This window comes from Triticum dicoccoides, chromosome 1B (genome assembly GCF_002162155.2).
Source record: "Triticum dicoccoides isolate Atlit2015 ecotype Zavitan chromosome 1B, WEW_v2.0, whole genome shotgun sequence".
Classification (NCBI taxonomy): Eukaryota; Viridiplantae; Streptophyta; class Magnoliopsida; order Poales; family Poaceae; genus Triticum; species Triticum dicoccoides.
This window is the reverse complement of record NC_041381.1, coordinates 667,625,467-667,644,841: the sequence shown is the minus strand read 5'-3', so window position 1 is coordinate 667,644,841 and position 19,375 is coordinate 667,625,467. Positions and strand designations below refer to the sequence as shown.

General features: G+C 44.8%; 1 protein-coding gene and 1 pseudogene across 1 annotated transcript; both read left to right on the top strand.

Moving 5' to 3' along the window:
* Positions 1–4,235: 4,235 nt before the first annotated feature.
* LOC119350866 lies at positions 4,236–6,042 on the top strand (annotated as a pseudogene).
* Positions 6,043–10,791: 4,749 nt separating this feature from the next.
* LOC119349524 (protein DEHYDRATION-INDUCED 19-like) lies at positions 10,792–16,127 on the top strand. Its single transcript, XM_037617566.1, has 5 exons — positions 10,792–11,084; positions 11,206–11,360; positions 14,746–14,823; positions 14,893–15,170; positions 15,655–16,127. The coding sequence occupies exons 1-5, from the start codon at positions 11,012–11,014 to the stop codon at positions 15,752–15,754; spliced, it is 684 nt and encodes a 227-aa protein (XP_037473463.1). The 5' UTR covers positions 10,792–11,011; the 3' UTR covers positions 15,755–16,127.
* The last annotated feature ends 3,248 nt before the right edge of the window (positions 16,128–19,375 follow it).

The window sequence follows — 19,375 nt, the reverse complement described above, 5'->3', positions numbered from 1 at the left end:
GAGTTAAACTAGACCGTGTCCGATCATCACGTGAGACGGACTAGTCAACATCGGTGAACATCTTCATGTTGATCGTATCTTCTATATGACTCATGCTCGACCTTTCGGTCTTCTGTGTTCCGAGGCCATGTCTGTACATGCTAGGCTCGTCAAGTCAACCTAAGTGTTTGCATGTATAAATCTGTCTTACACCCGTTGTATGTGAACGTCTGAATAAAACACCCGATCATCACGTGGTGTTTTGAAACAGCGAACTGTCGCAACGGTGCACAGTTAGGGGGAACACTTCTTGAATTTATTGTGAGGGATCATCTTATTTACTACCGTCGTTCTAAGTAAACAAGATGCAAAACATGATAAACTTCACATGCAATCAAATAATAAACGTGACATGATATGGCCAATATCACACAGCTCCTTTGATCTCCATCTTGGGGCTCCATGATCATCTTGTCACCGGCTAGACACCATGATCTCCATCATCATGATCTCCATCATCGTGTCTCCATGAAGTTGCTCGCCAATTATTACTTCTACTACTATGGCTAACGCGTTTAGCAATAAAGTAAAGTAATTACATGGCGTTTCTTGATGACACGCATGTCATATAAAAGAATAAAGACAACTCCTATGGCTCCTGCCGGTTGTCATACTCATCGACATGCAAGTCGTGATTCCTATTACAATAGCATGAACATCTCATACATCACATATAGATCATTCATCATTCATCACAACTTTGGCCATATCATATCACAAACCACTTGCTGCAAAAACAAGTTAGACGTCCTCTAATTGTTGTTGCAAGTTTTACGTGGCTGAATTAGGGTTCTAGCAAGAACGTTTTCTTACCTACGTTAAAGCCACAACGTAATTTGTCAACTTCTATTTACCCTTCATAAGGACCCTGTTCATCGATTCCGCTCCAACTAAAGTAGGAGAGACAGACACCCGCCAGCCACCTTATGCAACTAGTGCATGTTAGTCGGTGAAACCGGTCTCACGTAAGCGTACGTGTAAGGTTGGTCCGGGCCGCTTCATCCCACAATACCGCTGAAGCAAGAAAGGACTAGTAACGGCAAGAAAGTTGACAAATCTACGCCCACAACAAATTGTGTTCTACTCGCGCAAGAAGAACTACGCATAGACCTAGCTCTGATATCACTGATGGGGAACGTTGCAGAAAACAAAAATTTTCCTACTCGTTTCACCAAGATCATCTAGGAGTTCATCTAGCAACGAGTGATTAGATGCATCTACATACCTTTGTAGATCGCGCACGGAAGCATTCAAAAGAACGGTGATGATGTAGTCGTACTCGACGTGATCCAAATCACCGATGACCAGCGCCGAACGGACGACACCTCCGCGTTCAACACACGTACGGAACAGCCACGTCTCCTCCTTCTTGATCCAGCAAGGGAGGGAGGAGAGGTTGAGGGAGATGGCACCAGCAGCAGCACGACGGCGTGGTGTTGATGGAGCTGCAGTACTCCGGCAGAGCTTCGCTAAGCACTATGGAGGTGGAGGAGGTGTTGGGGAGGGAGAAGGAGGCAACCAAAGGCCAAGGCATTCAGGTATGAAGTCCCTCCTCTCCCCCACTATATATAGGAGGGCCAAGGGGGGGTGGCCGGCCCTAGGAGATCCAATCTCCTAGGGGGTGCGGCGGCCAAGGGGGGTTTCCCTCCCCCCCAAGGCACCTAGGAGGTGCCTTCCCCTCCTAGGACTCTTTCCCCCTTAAACCCTAGGCGCATGGGCCTATGTGGGGCTGGTGCCCTTGGCCCATTAGGCCAAGGCGCACCCCCTACAGCCCATGTGCCCCCCCCGGGACAGGTGGACCCACCCGGTGGACCCCCGGGACCCTTCCGGTGGTCCCGGTACAATACCGATAACCCCGAAACTTGTCCCGATGCCCGAAACAGGACTTCCCATATATAAATCTTTACCTCCGGACCATTCCGGAACTCCTCGTGACGTCCGGGATCTCATCCGGGACTCCGAACAACATTCGGGTTACTGCATATACATATCCCTACAACCCTAGCGTAACCGAACCTTAAGTGTGTAGACCCTACGGGTTCGGGAGACAAGCAGACATAACCGAGACGACTCTTCGGTCAATAACCAACAGCGGGATCTGGATACCCATGTTGGCTCCCACATGCTCCACGATGATCTCATCGGATGAACCACGATGTCGAGGATTCAATCAACCCCGTACGCTATTCCCTTTGTCTATCGATATGTTACTTGCCCGAGATTCGATCGTCGGTATCCCAATACCTCGTTCAATCTCGTTACCGGCAAGTCACTTTACTCGTACCGTAATGCATGATCCCGTGACCAGACACTTGGTCACTCTGAGCTCATTATGATGATGCATTACCGAGTGGGCCCAGTGATACCTCTCCGTCATACGGAGTGACAAATCCCAGTCTTGATCCATGTCACCCAACAGACACTTTCGGAGATACCTGTAGTCTACCTTTATAGTCACCCAGTTACGTTGTGACGTTTGGCATACCCAAAGCACTCCTACGGTATCCGGGAGTTACACGATCTCATGGTCTAAGGAAAAGATACTTGACATTGGAAAACTCTAGCAAATGAACTATACGATCTTGTGCTATGTTTAGGATTGGGTCTTGTCCATCACATCATTCTCCTAATGATGTGATCTCGTTATCAATGACATCCAGTGTCCATAGTCAGGAAACCATGACTATCTGTTGATCAACGAGCTAGTCAACTAGAGGCTCACTAGGGACACGTTGGTGTCTGTTATTCACACATGTATTACGATTTCCGGATAACACAATTATAGCATGAATAAAGACAATTATCATGAACAAGGAAATATAATAATAATGCTTTTATTATTGCCTCTAGGGCATATTTCCAACAAAATGCTACCATGAAGTCATACACCTGGGATGGCTTCATCCCGGCTTCCCGTATCTGGCCAATTAGATGTTTGTCTGCTTATATAACACGTCGTTGGGACCTCAGTTTGTGCACCTTATTGGGATTAGCAAGATAATGATTATGATCGGTTACAATCTTTTGCACCATCCAAATCCCCTCTCTGCTAACACTGAACTGAATACGGGCACTGCAATCGGTCCTTGTAGTGTCCTTTGACGACTCGGATTCTCGATGGCTTTGGTTACTGCAAACATTTTTTTTTGATATATACTACCATCATGTCGACGCTTTGTCTGGTTCTTTCTAATACTAAATCCAACTTTGCCAGCATATGTGTTGTACATGTCATAGGCGTCTTTCTCTAACTCAAACGTTTTCCCAACTTCAGGAACCTGCAGTACACATAGTTCAAAGTTATATTTTCTATTACCACAATGCGAGTTGAGAAGATAAATTTCTCTGGAATTTGAGCCGAGAGACCGCCGTACCTGAATTATTTGCTCTCCATTTTCTCCACGACCATCCTTAATTGCGTCATCTTGCTGGCCTCCTCCTGACATGACTTGTGGCGGCGGCAAGTCCATGGTGCATGCCGCAGCTTCTGACATCGTAGACGACGGACGGTACAAGTTGGAGCAGCGACTGTTGTCATCAACGAGGTTTACATGGTGCAAGCCAGAGGTACGTAGAACCACCATGGTCGTCGTTCGAGGCGACGGTGTGAGATTCCGGCATGGCCACTCTCGACCTTCTCGACAACAACTCTGCTTCAGATTGCGGCAGCACGGCCAGTGGCGGCCGTGGCTGTCCTTCCAGCCCGATCCCGTCATGCAAGGGAGAGGGTGTGTTTCGACAACCGGCGGACATGGCTATCGTTCCTCCTGCTGCAGTGAGCGTCGGGCCAGGGAACTGGCGGCTAGTCGCATCGCCTAGAGGACACTGTTCCGGTCGCTCACCCATCAGAAATTCTCGATTGGATCGATGGAGGATTGGAGGCGGACAAGGCTGCAGCTGCGCATCTGATTGGGGCTGTGATCTGATCCGAAGCAATCGCGTAACTGTTCAGTTTTGGAGCCGAGCCATAGGCATGCATGCAGCTATTGGAGCCGAGCTTGGTCTCGCGTGGGCCAAACGTGAGGAGGCCGTGCGATTGTCTAGCTGTACACGTGGCAGCACATAGACGCCCGGGTTGCAAAGGATAAGGTTTGCAACAGGTACGCACGGAATTTTTTTTCCTGAGGGAAGGGCTGCGGAGAAATCAGAGGTGTCGGGCAGTGTGGACCCACACTCTCAACGAATACAGACACGCCATGCCGCACACGGCTGCCAATGCCGGACAAACTCGTGCCGCCCAACGGCAGAACCAGAAAAAGAAGCGAGCCAACGTATGCCATGCATGCATGCGTCCACGCACCGGCCATGCGGGATCCGGCTTGCCTGCTCCCTTTCCATGCTCCCATTCGTGCTCCCACTTCATCCTACGGCTGTCTTTTTTCCTTTTCTTTTTCTAATCTAATCATCTCCTGATTTTAAGGGGATGGGGCCGGACCTTATTTTGTTCCAATCAAAACAAGCCACGTACGCGGAAGCACAGATGGGGCACACGCCGGGGAGCAGGCAAGTCTCGTCCCGGCCATGCGCCGCAATGTGTCACGCATGCCGGTGAGAGAGGATAAACGACGACGACGGCGAGATGAGCGGCGGGCGGGAATGATAAGAGCGCCGGTGAGAGAGAGGAAGTCTGTAGCTAGGGCTGGACTAACGAGCAGCTCGGCTCGTTAAGCTCGTACTCGTTAAGCTCGTGCTCGTTATGGCTCGGCTCGTTAAGCTCGTTAAGATTAACAAGCATAAAATCCTGCTCGGCTCGGCTCGTTTGAAACTCGTTAAGCTCGTGAGCACTCGCGAGCGCTCGTTAACAGATTATAATGTGTTACGATATATATGATGAATGTGTAGGTATGGTTTTCAAGATGAAATATGGTGACTACAAAAAGAAATAAAGTAGTTTGTTGCCTCATATGTCGATTAGATTAAATAGATGAGTTGGGATGCTACAAAAAGTTTGCCACGTAATATGAAAATATGTGTTGTGTTGTTACTAACGAGCTTAACGAGCTACTCATGAAACTCGTTAGCTCGCTCGTTAAGCTCGTTATTAACGAGCTAAAATCAATGATTGGCTCTATTCATTAAGAAGCGAGCTACGAACTTAACGAGTCGAACTGTCGAACGCTCGTTAAGCTCGCGAGCTACGAGCTTTTGGTCCAGCCCTATCTGTAGCCCAGCTTGCTTTCTCAGTTCTCGCTCTCCCCTTCACTCCAGCTCTTTGTCCTCGACGGGAGAACAATCCGGCGGGATACATGCAGCGCGGTCGGCGGCATGTCGTTGTTCGGTGACGATTTCTTTGATTTAGTCGACTCCATCGGATTCGAGGACGGTGTCTTTGGCTCGTCCAGGTCCAGCCCGTCGACCTTCCGTTTCCGCTTCGGGGCGGCGGTGAAGGCGGCGCCGATAGAGCATAAGTTGCCGTGCACCCTGGAAGAGCTCTACGCGGGGACGACCAGGAGGATGAAGATCACCAGGCTAGTCGCCGACGCCGACGCCAGCGGCACCGGGTGAGCTCTGCTGCCCCCATCCCTCTCTCTGCTTCAGACCCTCTATCTACATCTTTCTTGCTGAACGCCATTGCCATGCATGCCGCCCGTGGTGACCGCACTGCACTGCTGCACGCAGGGGCACGGTCCCGGCGGAGGAGACCGTGACGATCGAGGTGAAGCCGGGGTGGAAGAAGGGCACCAGGATCACCTTCCCGGAGCGGGGGAACGAGTGGCCCAACACGGTCCCCGCCGACGTGGTCTTCATCGTCCACGAGAAGCCGCGCGCACCCGGTGTTCGCCCGGGACGGCGACGACCTCGTCGCGACGTGCAGGACGCCCCTGGCCGGGCGGCGCGCCGTGCACCTGACGGCGCTCGACGGGCGCAGCCTCACGGTGCCCGTCAGCAGGTCGGCGGTCCGCCCGGGGTGGTGGTCCGCGGCGAGGGCATGCCCGTCCCCAGGAGGCCAGGAAGCCGTCCAGGAGGGGCGACCTGAGGGTGCGGTTCGACGTCGGCCAATGAACAAGCTCCCGGCGGCGAATCGGACCGATCGAAAGCCCGCACGGCCGGGCGTGAACCGGCCGTCGGAGATCCGACGGTGTTTGCGGCATCTGCGAGGTGGATTAGATGATGTGTGCATCGGAGTAGGAGTAGAGTGCGGTTTCATGTACAGTATGCTTCCAACTTTGAATGGAGACGTCGCGATAGTTTTTTGTTGGAGTTGGAGTTGGATCACGTCGCGATATCTTTTGAGTAATCAACACGTCATAGTCACAACATGACGTAAAAAGTCATCGTAACATACACTCTTCGTTCTTACGGTATTTACTCTTCGCATTAGCTCTGTCTTGAATCAAACTTTGTAAACTTTTTTTTTTCGGGTGAAACTTTGTAAACTTTGATCAAGCTATAGAAAAACCTCTTAATATCTACGAATCATGCATCATTGAATATATTCTCATGTCAGATATTCTTGTTATTATAAAATAAATGTTTCTATTGTATTTCACAAACTTGTTTTATTTTTATTTTTTTGCAGGGAAAGAAATATCGTTTCTCACAAACTTGGTCAAACTAATTTAGGCCTCTTTCAATGCACAGGTATTTAGATTAGGTGCCAAGTGCATTAAGTAGTTTACTAATTATAGTCCGCAATGCGTAGGTGCTTAACTGCTTAACTTGTTGTGTACTAGCTAAGCTTCATTTATTTAATGACTTAGCTACTAAACTCTTTCATGCATGTATTGGTAGCTACCGAACGACCACTACTGCTACCAACATGCCGCTCATGCCCCTAAGGACTAGGGCCTGGAGCCGCACCGTCACTGTTGACCCCTTGCATAGATCTGAAGCACCTGACACCAAATGTCGTCACATGACGAGGAACTCTAACCTCACTGCCCCAAAGGAGACGACGAGAATCCATGCAGTATCTCCGTCGATTAAGTCCAGACACATGAACTTGAGGAGGATCGAAGCCCAGAAGACAAACTCGAAGAAGAAATGCACTCATGCGCCCGAGCGTCGCACCTGCGAGGACTAAAAAGTTCTAACCTAAACTACTAGCCGCATCGGAGGCAACGGGACCTCCCCGCCACCGACCGTTGGAGCGGCAGGCAAATGAAGACGAATCCACATGCTCACCGATGAAGACTGAAGGAGAGAGTTTACCCTAGCCACCTAGGGTTAAGGGAGAAAAACAAGAGGCTCGAGCATTAGAAAACTCTATGCCGATATGTTGACTTTCTGAGTTCACTATTGAGTTTTGACTTAGGACAAAGCTAATATACATAATTTTCTATCTTCCATATCTACATCTCTCCTACTTAAAAGGAACCCGACTTAAGACAAAATTAATATACACAATTTTCTATCTTCCATATCATATCTCTCCTACTTTTTTATCTTTACATAATAATAAAGTAAATTGGGTTTCTTTCGTCCGTCATGGCATTTTTCAAAAAAATCCCTCTATTTCAGAGAATTCAACCCGCGGTCCTGTTTTAAGCTAAAACAAATCATTATTTTTGTATTTTACACAAAAGTCCCTGTCTTTTCTTGAAATCAACCCGCCGTCCGGATTTAAGTCACACCCGAACCGTTATTTTACATTTTTCGAAAACCCCTATGATGTTTTAGGTAATTCATCCGCGAATCATATTTAAGTCAAACAAATGCTTTTTAAAATCATCCATATCTTTTAAACCGTAACTCCGATTTGAACATGTTATATATGAAATTTGATTAGAAAAATATGCAGAATATGAATATGAGATTATTTTTACCTTTTAATTATCTTTAAATATTATTTTGGAATATATTTGTGTCAAACCAAATGATTTTCTAAATTATCTGTATCTTTTAAACCGTAACTTCGATTTTAACATATTATATATGAAATTTTATTAGAAAAATGTGTGGAATCTGAATATGATGTTAATTTTACCTGTTAAATAATTTTAAAATATTGTTATGGAAGCAAACTTATAATTTATAGCGCAAGATCATTTTTTTCATACCGGCGGCGATCCGGATTGCAAATAAACACCCCACTATAACCATATACGAAAAAAACATCGATAACTAGACGTGCATACCTCTGAAAAATGCCGCAAGGGAAAACAACGGATTTCTCATCGCGAGAGTGAGAGAAAGCGAGAGAGAGGGAGAGAGAGAGAGAGGGAGAGAGAGAGAGGGAGAGGGAGGAGAGAAGGAGAGAGAGACGCCTTAGGATTAACCATATTCAACACACATTTTTTGTTGTTTGTGTGAACACCGAGGCCATCGCTGGCGAGGGCGAGAAGGAGGATAAGCGGCAACACAAATATGATGCCTCGCAAAAATAAAGAAGATCTGAAGCACCTGGCACCAAATGTCGCCACATGACGAGGAACTCTAGCCTCACTGCCCCAAAGGAGACGACGAGAATCTATGCCGTACCTCCATCGATTAAGTCCAGACACATGAACTATAGGAGGATCGGAGCCCAGAAGACAAACTTGAAGAAGAAATGCAGCCATGCGCCCGAGCGTTGCACCTGCAAGGACTAAAAAATTCTAACCTAAACTACTAGCCGCATCGGAGGCAACGGGATTCCCCTCCCCGCCACCGACCGTTGGAGCAGCAAGCAAAGAGGAGACGAATCCACATGCTCGCCGATAAAGACTGAAGACGAGAGTTTACCCTAGCCACCTAGGGTTAAGGAAGGAAAACAAGAGGCTCGAGCGTTAGTAAACTCTATGCCAGTATGTTGACTTTCTAACTTTATTGTTGAGTTTTGACTTAGGATAAAACTAATATACATAATTTTCTATCTTCCATATCTACATCTCTCCTACTTAAAAGGAACCCGACTTAAGACAAAGCTAATATACACAATTTTATATCTTCCATATCATATCTCTCCTACTTAAAGGTAACGCAATGTTCTATCATCCACCTCCTCTCTCGTCCAACCGTATGCATGTTCATATTTCCCCCTCTCCTTTTTGATTTCCCCCCTTCTATCTTTGTTTTTTTCATCGAATTTCCTTAAAAACCATCTTAATTGTCCTCTCTTTTATCAACTCACCAAAATAATATCAAATAAAATTATGTTTTTCTTTGATAAGATAATATGTGCTTACCGAATGAGTCTTTATCAAATAAAAATCTCTTTAGGTGGGTAAATCACAAGCAGGATCTATTAAAAATTTATTTACACAATCATACCTATATGGGCAGGTAAATCACATGCCATCATACTACAATATGTATACCCCGTTGCAATGCGTAGATAATTATCTAGTCTTTATCTCTACTATATTCTATACTATTAAAAAAAAAGCAAGGTTCCATTTCCTGCCAACAAAATGTGTTCTGCCAATCTTTGTCCACCTCCTCCTCCATTGCATATGTAGGTCGTCCCACGGCACCTATTTTTTCCATAGAAAACACCTGCTTTGATCCTGTTTTTTCTCCCTCAAATAGTTACCTCTGCCCTTGCTCGATCCCTTTTCCTGAATCCTGTCATCTGTCTGAGCACTATAGCGCCCTCCATCCTCCTCTTTTACACGCGGGTGTGTAATGCTCATCATTTCTCACATGTGCCGCCGCCACTCCCCGTCGACAGGAAACACATAGCGGTGTTGATACCCCCCCCTCCCCCAAGCCCCAGACATCGGTATTGATACCCACAACCCCATCTGCACCTTGGTTGTCATCTTCTTCACCGCCCTCGCCCCAATGAAAATATTGGGGCGCCACGGTGTCAAAATTGAAATATACGAATCTTCAACTATTTTAGGCACTTCATGTTATTGTTTATTAAAACATCAATACTAACATAAGTTACAATATTTTATATTCAGTAGTATTTAACATCTTAAACATTACACACATGTTTCAGACAAACTCCAATTATATCATTCAAAATTTCATTAATTTTCAAAAAAAATGAAAAAAGTGAAAATTGCATGAATATTTATGAATTATGTTCGCAAAAATAAATAAAAGAAAAGCGACGGAAATACTACGACGTTCGTTTGAACCCTCCGTGATTGATGTTTCTATGTTTGATTATGTATGTAACATATTTTAATTTTATTTTCAAACATTAAAACTCTGACAAACCGCATGAAACATTTCTGAAATGGATGAGAATACGAATGAAGTAGTTTGGATTTGTGCGAACCGTGTGAAACAATGGGTTGGTACATGACTGGCATAAACGAAATTTGGGCGTTTATTTTTGAAATGTTCTCGCCAATAAATGAAATGCCGGTGAGATCATTCGGAAGAATGTGGAGCCAAAAGTGTTGTTTTGTTCGCATTGTGATGTTATCAGTTGGGAAATGAGAGTGAAATAAGTAAATTATGTGGGCTTAATTTTTTTTTTTGAAATAACTCCGTACAGTCACCCCGGCCGATGCACCCCGCCTCCGCTGCCGACGAGCCGCACGCACGTAACCCACACGGAACCCCAGCTCCGTCGACCGTTCGCCGGTCGGCCGCACCGCAGGCATGCGGCGTCACTGCCACGCGTGCCACGGCTCTGGGCCCTTGGCGGGGCGGCATGGCCGTTGGTTAGCTAGCGACACCAGACCGGAGGTCCTTCTTCCATGGGCGTCGCCAGTTGCCAACTCGTCCACCCAAGCCACAATTTTTAACGGCCCTGCGCCGGGGGTAAACGTAAACGAAAACGACGACGCGGCGGGGGACGGCGACCCGGTCCAGGTCCGGCCCCGGTGGCGAATAATAAAAGCTCCATCCCTCACTCCTCCTCCCCTCCCCCGTCCCCTACACGGCTACACATCTCATCTCATTCCCCCACCTCCCCCTCCCGATAAGGCGGACAGCGACCGAGAGAAGCTCCCGGCTCGCCTCCTCCCTCCCTCCCTCCCCTGTCTCCTCTCCCGGCTCCATCCATCCACCGGGAGGAGAGGGCAGCAGGCGGAGGAGGCCACACCTACCTACCTATCTATCTATCTGTCTGTCTGTCTAAGCCGCCGGCATGGACTCGGAGCACTGGATCTCGCGCCTGGCCGCCGCCAAGCGCTTCTACGCCGCGCAGCTCGGCCACGCCGGTACCCTCCCTCCCTCCCCCCCTCCCGGGATCCATCGATTGGATCGATTCGCTATTTTGCCTCCGCGCCGGGTTTCGTGATTGATTGGTTGGTTGATTTGCTGGTTCTTGTGGGCGGGCAGGCGCAGATCGGGCGGGCATGGACGAGCTGGACATGGACGGCGACGAGAACGCCGGCAGGCCCGACTTCGCCTGCCCCTACTGCTACGAGGACCACGACGTCGCCTCCCTCATCGCCCACCTCGAGGAGGACCACCCCTTCGAGCCCCACGCCGCGGTCAGTCCCGATTAACCTCCTCCTCCTCCTCATGCTCGGTTTGTTACCTAGAGACACAAGATCCATGGAGAGTGGGTGGGTGGGTAGCCTGCAACAAGAACGAGCCCTCTTGTTCAGGGGGGCGTTGACCTGGAAGACCCAACGAGTCCTCCTCCTCCCCTTCTTCTTATCCACTGTCTCCTGCGAATTGGAACAAGAAATATAGTTCGCTTTACTTTGCTATAATATGTATCATGGTTTGCATAATGCTCTGGCCTGGCAAATGATTTTAGATGCGCGCAAGGGTAGGATTTTTGGCCTTGGTCAGTGTTCTTGGAGTAGAAAAAGGCTGATCATACAATTTGGAGATGGAGAAAAAGAGTGTAGCTTTTGGCATTTGTTTGTTGCGGTAAACTCATGCCATGATTGCTTGCTTGCTCGACAAAACAACTATATATGCTGATAAACCGTGACTAGGTGTAGAAACTGTGGGGATCAATAATTTAGTTTGGACACGAGCAACAGTGAAAGATGTTCAGTCTCATATGTCAACATCTATTTTCTAGTCAAAACAAGAGTGGCTATCATGGAAAATAGAGTGATGGGAACTGAACCATGATATTCTTCCCTGCCCAGTGCAGTCACTTTTCATATCAGCAACTCCCCATCAATGCACGCGGTATAGGCCATTCTATGATTCTATCCATTTGGAACAACGCAGAAGAACAATCATATGCGAGATAAAATCAATAAATAGAAGAGAACGCAACTTAGCCTGTTGGTAAAATCAGTAGATAGACCAAGTGTTGTTTTTTTACATCAACTAGCTTCACCTGTTGCTCGGAGAAGATGCTAGTTTGACATGGGGTTTATTGGTTTGTGCCTGTCTAAAACTAGAGACCAAGTATTCTTTTTTACCTCAATTAATTAGTTTTCACCCGTTCCTTGGATTCTTTTTAAAGATTAGCCTGTTGTTTATCGATTGTACCTGGCTGCTTGGATAACTAGAGATTCAGAGAAGATGGAGTTCGTACTGCTTTGAGTGGCCTGGAGAATGAGAAGAGCTCTTGTTCAGAAGGGTGTTGACCTGGACGAATGAATGAGTCCTCCTTTTGTTTCATCTCTCGACACCTTGGGAATTCGAAGTATAAATATGGCTTGCTTGGCTAGAATATCATGGTCGTAATGCTCTAATCTGGCAAATGATTTTAGATGTGCAGAAGGGGTGGGAATTTTGGCCTTGTTCGGTAGAAAAGGCTGATCATGAATCTGGAGATAAAAAAGGTGGAGCTTTTGGCATTTGTTGCTGCTGTAACTCATGCGACAATTTCTTGACAAGAAAAAAACATTGGCCTGATAAACTCTGACTAGGAGCAGGAATTATGAGGAGACATTGTTTAATTTGAACTCAAGGGACCATTATCAGTTTCTTGAAAGATGTTCAATTACACATGTCAACATCTCATTTTAGTCAAAACTTGAGTGGTTATCATGGAGAGTGATGGGGACCGAAGCATGATCTCTTCTCTGCCCGGTGTATTCACTCTTCCTGTTGACAACTCTCCATCAATGCACACTGTTTTGTGTACACCATTCTATCTATTAGGAACAACAAAGAAGAACAATCATATTATTATTGTTGCAATGAAGAGGGAGTTTTTTACTCAGGAAGAGTTGGTAACATAAATAAATTGAGGAGAACTCAACTTGTCCCCTGTTTTGTTAGAGTCAAGTAAATGAGGATGTGGTTCTATGCAGCTTTAAATGTACTGCATATAGATCAAGTGTTTTTTTTAATTCAATTAATTTCACCTGTTCCTTGGAAAAGAAAAGGTTTTGACACCTGTTGTTTGTCGGATTCTGCGTGTCTAAAAGTAGAAATGAAAATTTGAAATTTTTCAGAAGTTGTGTATATATCTTTGAGTGGCCTGGAACAAGGAACAAGCCCTCTTGTTCAGAGGGACTTTGATCTGGACGACCAAATGAGTCCTCTTCTTCTTTTCTTTATCTTGTCTCGTGGGAATTGGAAGTAGAAATATGGTTTGCTATGCTAGAATATCATGGTTCGCATAATGCTCTGGCCTGGCAAATGATTTTAGATGGCCTTGATCAGCGTCCTTGGAGTATAAAAGTTTGATCATGAAATCTGGTGACAGAAAAAAAGTGTAGCTTTTGGTATTTGTTTGCTGCCATAGACTCATGCCATGATTGCTTGATAAAATAACAATATATGCTGATAAACTGTGACTCGGAGTAGGAATTATGAGGAGCAATAATTTAGTTTGAACGCAAATAGCAGTTATCAGTTTCACGAAAGACGTTCAATTTCATATGTCAGCATCCCTTTTTAGTTGAAACTGGCGTGGCTGTTATGGAACATAGAGTGATGGCAATTGAACCATGATCTTCCCTGCCCAGTGGAGTCCCTTTTCATGTTGACAATTCTCCGTCAGTGCACATAGGGGTGGGCATATAACCCGAAGGACCGAACCGAGTTAACCTGGACCGAAGCCGAAGTGACCGAAACCGAATATTTCGGTGCACAGCTCGGTTAACGATTCTTAGAAACCGAATATAGTTCGGTAGTTTCGGTCAGGAACCTCAGTCAATCGAACAGACCGAAGCACCGATACGGCGAGGCCCATTCCAGCATGATCGCTAACTTTCAGCGACTTGGCTGAAACACGCCCAGCTGATCGCTAGCTTTTGTTTTTTCTTATGTTGTCTAGCTGACGTGCTTTTCCCTAGCCCAATCAAACTACCGTTTCCAGCCCAGACAAGCTACGAGGTAGCAGCTTTCCTAGCAGGCCAGCCCAGCCCAGCGTGGAAGTGCCCCAGGCAACAGCCCACTTCGGTCTGCTCGGTACAAAACCGAGTACCGAACCGATGGATCTGAACACCGAACGCTTGGTTCCCTTAATTTTTGGAGACCGATCGGTGCACGTTTTTTAGGAACCGTAAAATCTAAAATACCGAAGTACCGAACCGTTCGGTTCGGGGGAATCGAACGCCCACCCCTAAGTGCACATCGTATAGACCATTCTATCTATTAGGAATAATGCAGAATAATAAGTATGTGAGGTAAAATCAATAAATTGAAGAGAATGCAAGTTATCCTGTTGGTAAAATCAGTAAATAGACCAAGTATTGTTTTTGAAATCAATTAGGTTCACCTGTTGCTTGGAAAGAAATTAGATTGATTTATTGTTTATCGGTTTGTGCAAGTCTAAAAGTAGAGACAAACTATTTTTTTACCTCAATTAGTTTCACCTGTTTTTTGGAAAAGAATTGATTGACCTGTTGTTGCTATCAGTTTGTGCGTGTCTAACAGTAGATATGAAATTTTGAAACTTGTGATGTTTTTGCTGTTATAGTATTCTTATATGGGTTGTCTCCCTCATTTCAGCCTTGCCCTATCTGCTCTGAAAAGGTTTCTAAAGATATGCTAAACCATATTACCATGCAACATGGGTACTTGTTCAAGGTAACTCCCCTCCCTTTCCCCCTCCTTCCCTTTCTCATATGAGCTTCTCTAACTTTGGACCATGTGCAGAATCGCCGCAGGTTGCGCAGATTTGCTGTTCCAGGCAGCCAGTCGCTCTCTCTGCTGAGCCGGGATCTACGTGAAGCCCATTTGCAGGTGCTTCTGGGAGGTGGTGGACATAGGTCAAGCAACAATAATGCCGCAAATATTTCAGCTGATCCTCTTCTGTCATCATTTGGCCTTAGCTTCCCAACATTAGATGCTGAGGAAACATCAAAATTGTCTACTCCCGCTCAGAGTGATGTACCAGTGCTAAAAGAGGCAGCTGCTCGGCCGTGGCGGTCAAGGTAAATATTTGTTGTTACTGTGGATATTATAGATTGATGTACCGGCCATCTTCTTCCTGTTACTCTCCTATTTATATATCTAGTGACCTGTTGCTAGAGAAACTGCCTTTATGTCAACTGTTCCTCTAATGCACCGTGGCGATGTTTATTTTCAGTACATCTTTTATATAATCTGTTCAGATCACGAGAAATCTGTTTATACATAATTTAGTCAGATCATGGAAAAATCTGTTTTGACCATGAAAACTGAACTCATTAGTTCTAGATAAACCAATGCTTACTGTCGATGATAACTGATGACAGCCTTGCACTAAATAAGTACATTAGTAGCGTTGGTTTGACTCTAGAGAGAGCATGTGTAGCTACAAACCTTCACTTTGCTTACTAACAACGAAGTAATGAGTGGAATTTCTGGGCAACCACTTGCTAGAAATCTTAAGGGAAACTTTACAAGTCAGTCACCCGCTTCATTTTGTCTTGGCAGTATGGACTCGTCGCTCACAAGGGAAGAAAGGGAGCAAGCCAGCGTGAGAGCGGCATTTGTGCAAGACTTGCTGCTCTCCACCCTATTCAGAGACCAATAACTCAGAGGCGAGCCGATGTTACTGCTACCCGGGTGCCCCCTGGACCCTGATGCAGACTCCGAAAGGTCGGTGCCCCCAGACCAAGTTGCCGAATGTGACATCCATGGAAGATAGATAGGGTTTGGCACCCCAGCAAGGAAGGAAGGAGGTGCATCAGAGTCGATGTGGGCATGAGGTGTCCTAAGTTATTTGTAGCCGGTCTTTGTGTTGTCAGTTACCGCGATCTCTGCAGGCGATAGATGTCTGCGCAGGGCGCGGTGGTGTCTGTACCGTACCGCTGCTTCTTTGTTTACAAGCATTGGTTTGTTGTACCAGTTTTACATAATAATGAATGTTGCTATGCAACAGCAGAAGGCTATGCAGTTTATTTCTAGTGAGGGTGTCTTCCAAGTTTTACAGTTTACATCCACCAGACTCCGGCAACAGGCACCCGGAGAAGAGGGTGCAGCAGCAGGTCACGGTGCCGCTGGCCTGAAAATTTAAAGTTCTCTCTGTCTCTGGCCTACCGAGGAGAACAATCCGTAGCAAATTTCATCTTTTGTTTTAAGATATCACATGCTCCTGCCTGCCCCAAGGACAAACAAGCTCGAAAAATCCATCGTTTTGTTTAAAGTTCTCATTGTCTCTAACCTATAAAGGAGAAAAGAGCACAACAAATCAAGCCTTTGTTTTAGAATCTCATAGGCTTTTACCTACCAAGGATCAAGCTCATAACCAAGGAAATCTTCGTTATTGACCAAACAAAGAACCAGTGACTTCATGTCACTACCACTACCATGTACGCAAGTCATCTATAAGAAACGAGGCTTCCCTAAGGTAAGCATGTACATATTGTTCATCATCTCGTTTCCTTATAGTGGACCTATCCATTTACATTTCGTGCATTATTTGTTTGATGTATGCACACCACGGATTTGAAGCTCCAGGAACTACCAGTGGTAGCTACTAGCTACACACTAGGGATCCGAAATGATAGGTGTAGGCATACGAGGCACCAGGAACTACCGATGATCGGCAAATAACAAGAACCGCTACATGACATAGCTCGCGTGCCTATCCCTCCTACTCTTCCGCACTGGTTATTTCTCTGACGGTAACTAATAAGTGATAAGTCGATTAGCTGGATCCAGCTGGTGCATCGTTTAATGACAGCCAGTCAAGGAGATGAGGGAGAAGAGTATCAGTGAAATCTAGGTATGTGGACTTGATGAATGTTAACTATAGCTCTCTCAGAGTAGCATGACAAAAGAGCCTCTTGCAGCTTAGGGAGGCGGTTGTCAAATTCAAACAATCTGCTTTTGAGGTTAGCTGTTCATGTGCGTGTCACATATTTGTTAAGTGTAAATAAAGCACGATCTTTGTTGGAAAAAGGCAATATAGTCAAATGCAAGATGTACAGTTCATCCAAATAGACTCATGCAAGAATCAGTCAATCACCTGCTAAGATTCAAGACGTAGTGAAAGCAGAAGCGGCCTACTCCTTCCTTGTGTTTGTCACACGAACAAAACCATAGTTGTTCATGATCATCTTACAGTCAGAAATGCTTTACACAACAACAACTTGCAACAGATCTCTCTACTTGATCCAGACTCTGTAAACATGTTATGTTTCATCTCAATAATTTTTGATTAACCACGGCACATCTGCCAAGCGGCAGTGCGGCACTGTTGCGTACTCCCTCCGTTTTTATTTAGTCTGCATATATAGTAGCTTTAGTCAAAGTCAAGCATTGTAAACTTTGATAAAGTTTATAAACAAAGATATTGACATATACAATAACAAATCAATAACATTAGATTTATTATTGAATATACTTCCACATCATATAAATTTGTTATGATAAACATTTGTATTGTTTTCTATAAACTTGGTCAAAGCTTATAAAGTATGACTTCAGTCAACTATAATATGCAGAGTAAATAAAAATGGAGGGAGTACAAGCTTTAGTAGCACTTGGTTGCCTTATTTGCATAAGTCAAAGTGTACTTAATGATTCTTGACATTGGTCCGGTAGCCCTCCTCAAAGTCCTTGGGGAGCATATATAGCATGCCAATTTTTGTGGTCTACATGCATGCCAGCTTCCACGCAAAATAGCAGCGATCTGAAAAAGAATAACACTATGAATGAAAGAAGGGAAAAATATATTTTTCGTCTCTCAATTATTTTGAAAGTATAGAAATGATCCCTCAACTTCAAAACCAGCAAACCTTAGTTGCTCAATTTCTCAAACCAGATAATTTTAGTCCCTTCGTGTTGCTTTGCGTGGTTTTGACCGGGTCTACGTCCATGTGGCGATCCCAGGTGGATCTTCTTGTTCCTTATCATTCGAACTTGGCTAGGCATTTCATGAGTCAATTACATCATTGGTGCTAGAACTTGACGTGAATGGTCACTTTAGTGCTACAAGTTCTGGTGTACATTGAAGTGGTGCAAAAACTTGGCTTCATGGTGCAAATACAGTGCAAAACTCATTTGTATACGTTTATGGCTCTGACGAGACATGTCAGCATGGCATGGGGCCGCTGTCAGTGACAGGATGGACAGGCGTGTGACCTGCTCTTTTTTAAAAAGATCTCAGCTTTTATTTTTTTCACAAAAAAATAACGCCGGGAGGCCCACACGTCAGAAACAACACAAGTCTCATTGAGAGAAAATAATGACCACGGGGCTTCGAACCTAGAAAGATAATATGCGAGCACGTAACCAAAACGGCCAATGTGACATTATGTTTTTTTTAAGACAAATGTGACATTATGTGCACATGTGTGATAGGTGCTTTTTATATCTTTTGCTAACAGCGTAAATTAATTTTTGTAACTCATCAGATGAAAAAGGTACCCAGGGGGCTCGAACCAAACCAGCGACCTTCAGGAATTCGAGATTAACTACTAGAGCCGCCAGGAAAATCTGCATGCAGGATGCCAGCCTGTTTCCATCTATCCCAGATCTTTAACTTTATTAGTATTCTTGTTCCTGGGAGGCTGCGACAACTTATTGTCATTTATTGTTTTCAATATATTTAACCTTTATATAAATACATTAATATTTTTAAAGTTTTATGAATATTTAGTTAAATATATTTTAACTTGGTTAAATATATTTAAATAAATGTTCGTATACTTTGAACTTACGTTTTAATAAAGTATTAATCAAATATATATTTTTTCATGCTTTTGGAAAATGTTTATGTACTTCTATGAAACAAAATATTTATGCTTCATGAAATATCATGTGCACATTTATAAGTAAAATATTATATTTTCTGACGGCCTCAATATAAAAGAACCATTAGTCTATGTGTATTTTGTTTTTAGTAAAATTAGCCTATGTATAAGAAACAATCTTTGTCGGGTGTTGGTTTGCACTATCGGGATAGCAGGTCGCTGGTTTCACCGCTGGACCTTTTTCATTCGAGTTTATAGTTTTAATTTGTGCTGTTAGGCCAAACTGATACATAAATATTTATTCTTGTAGAGCACTAAATGTCATCAGGCATGGTGGTTAATCGCCAATTGGGTCACACCTTTTTCATTTGTGTTCAAAATAATAATTTACACTGTTAATCTAAAGAATGTATAACTTACAGATCCCACTTCAACAGCAAATGTCGACGGTTGTT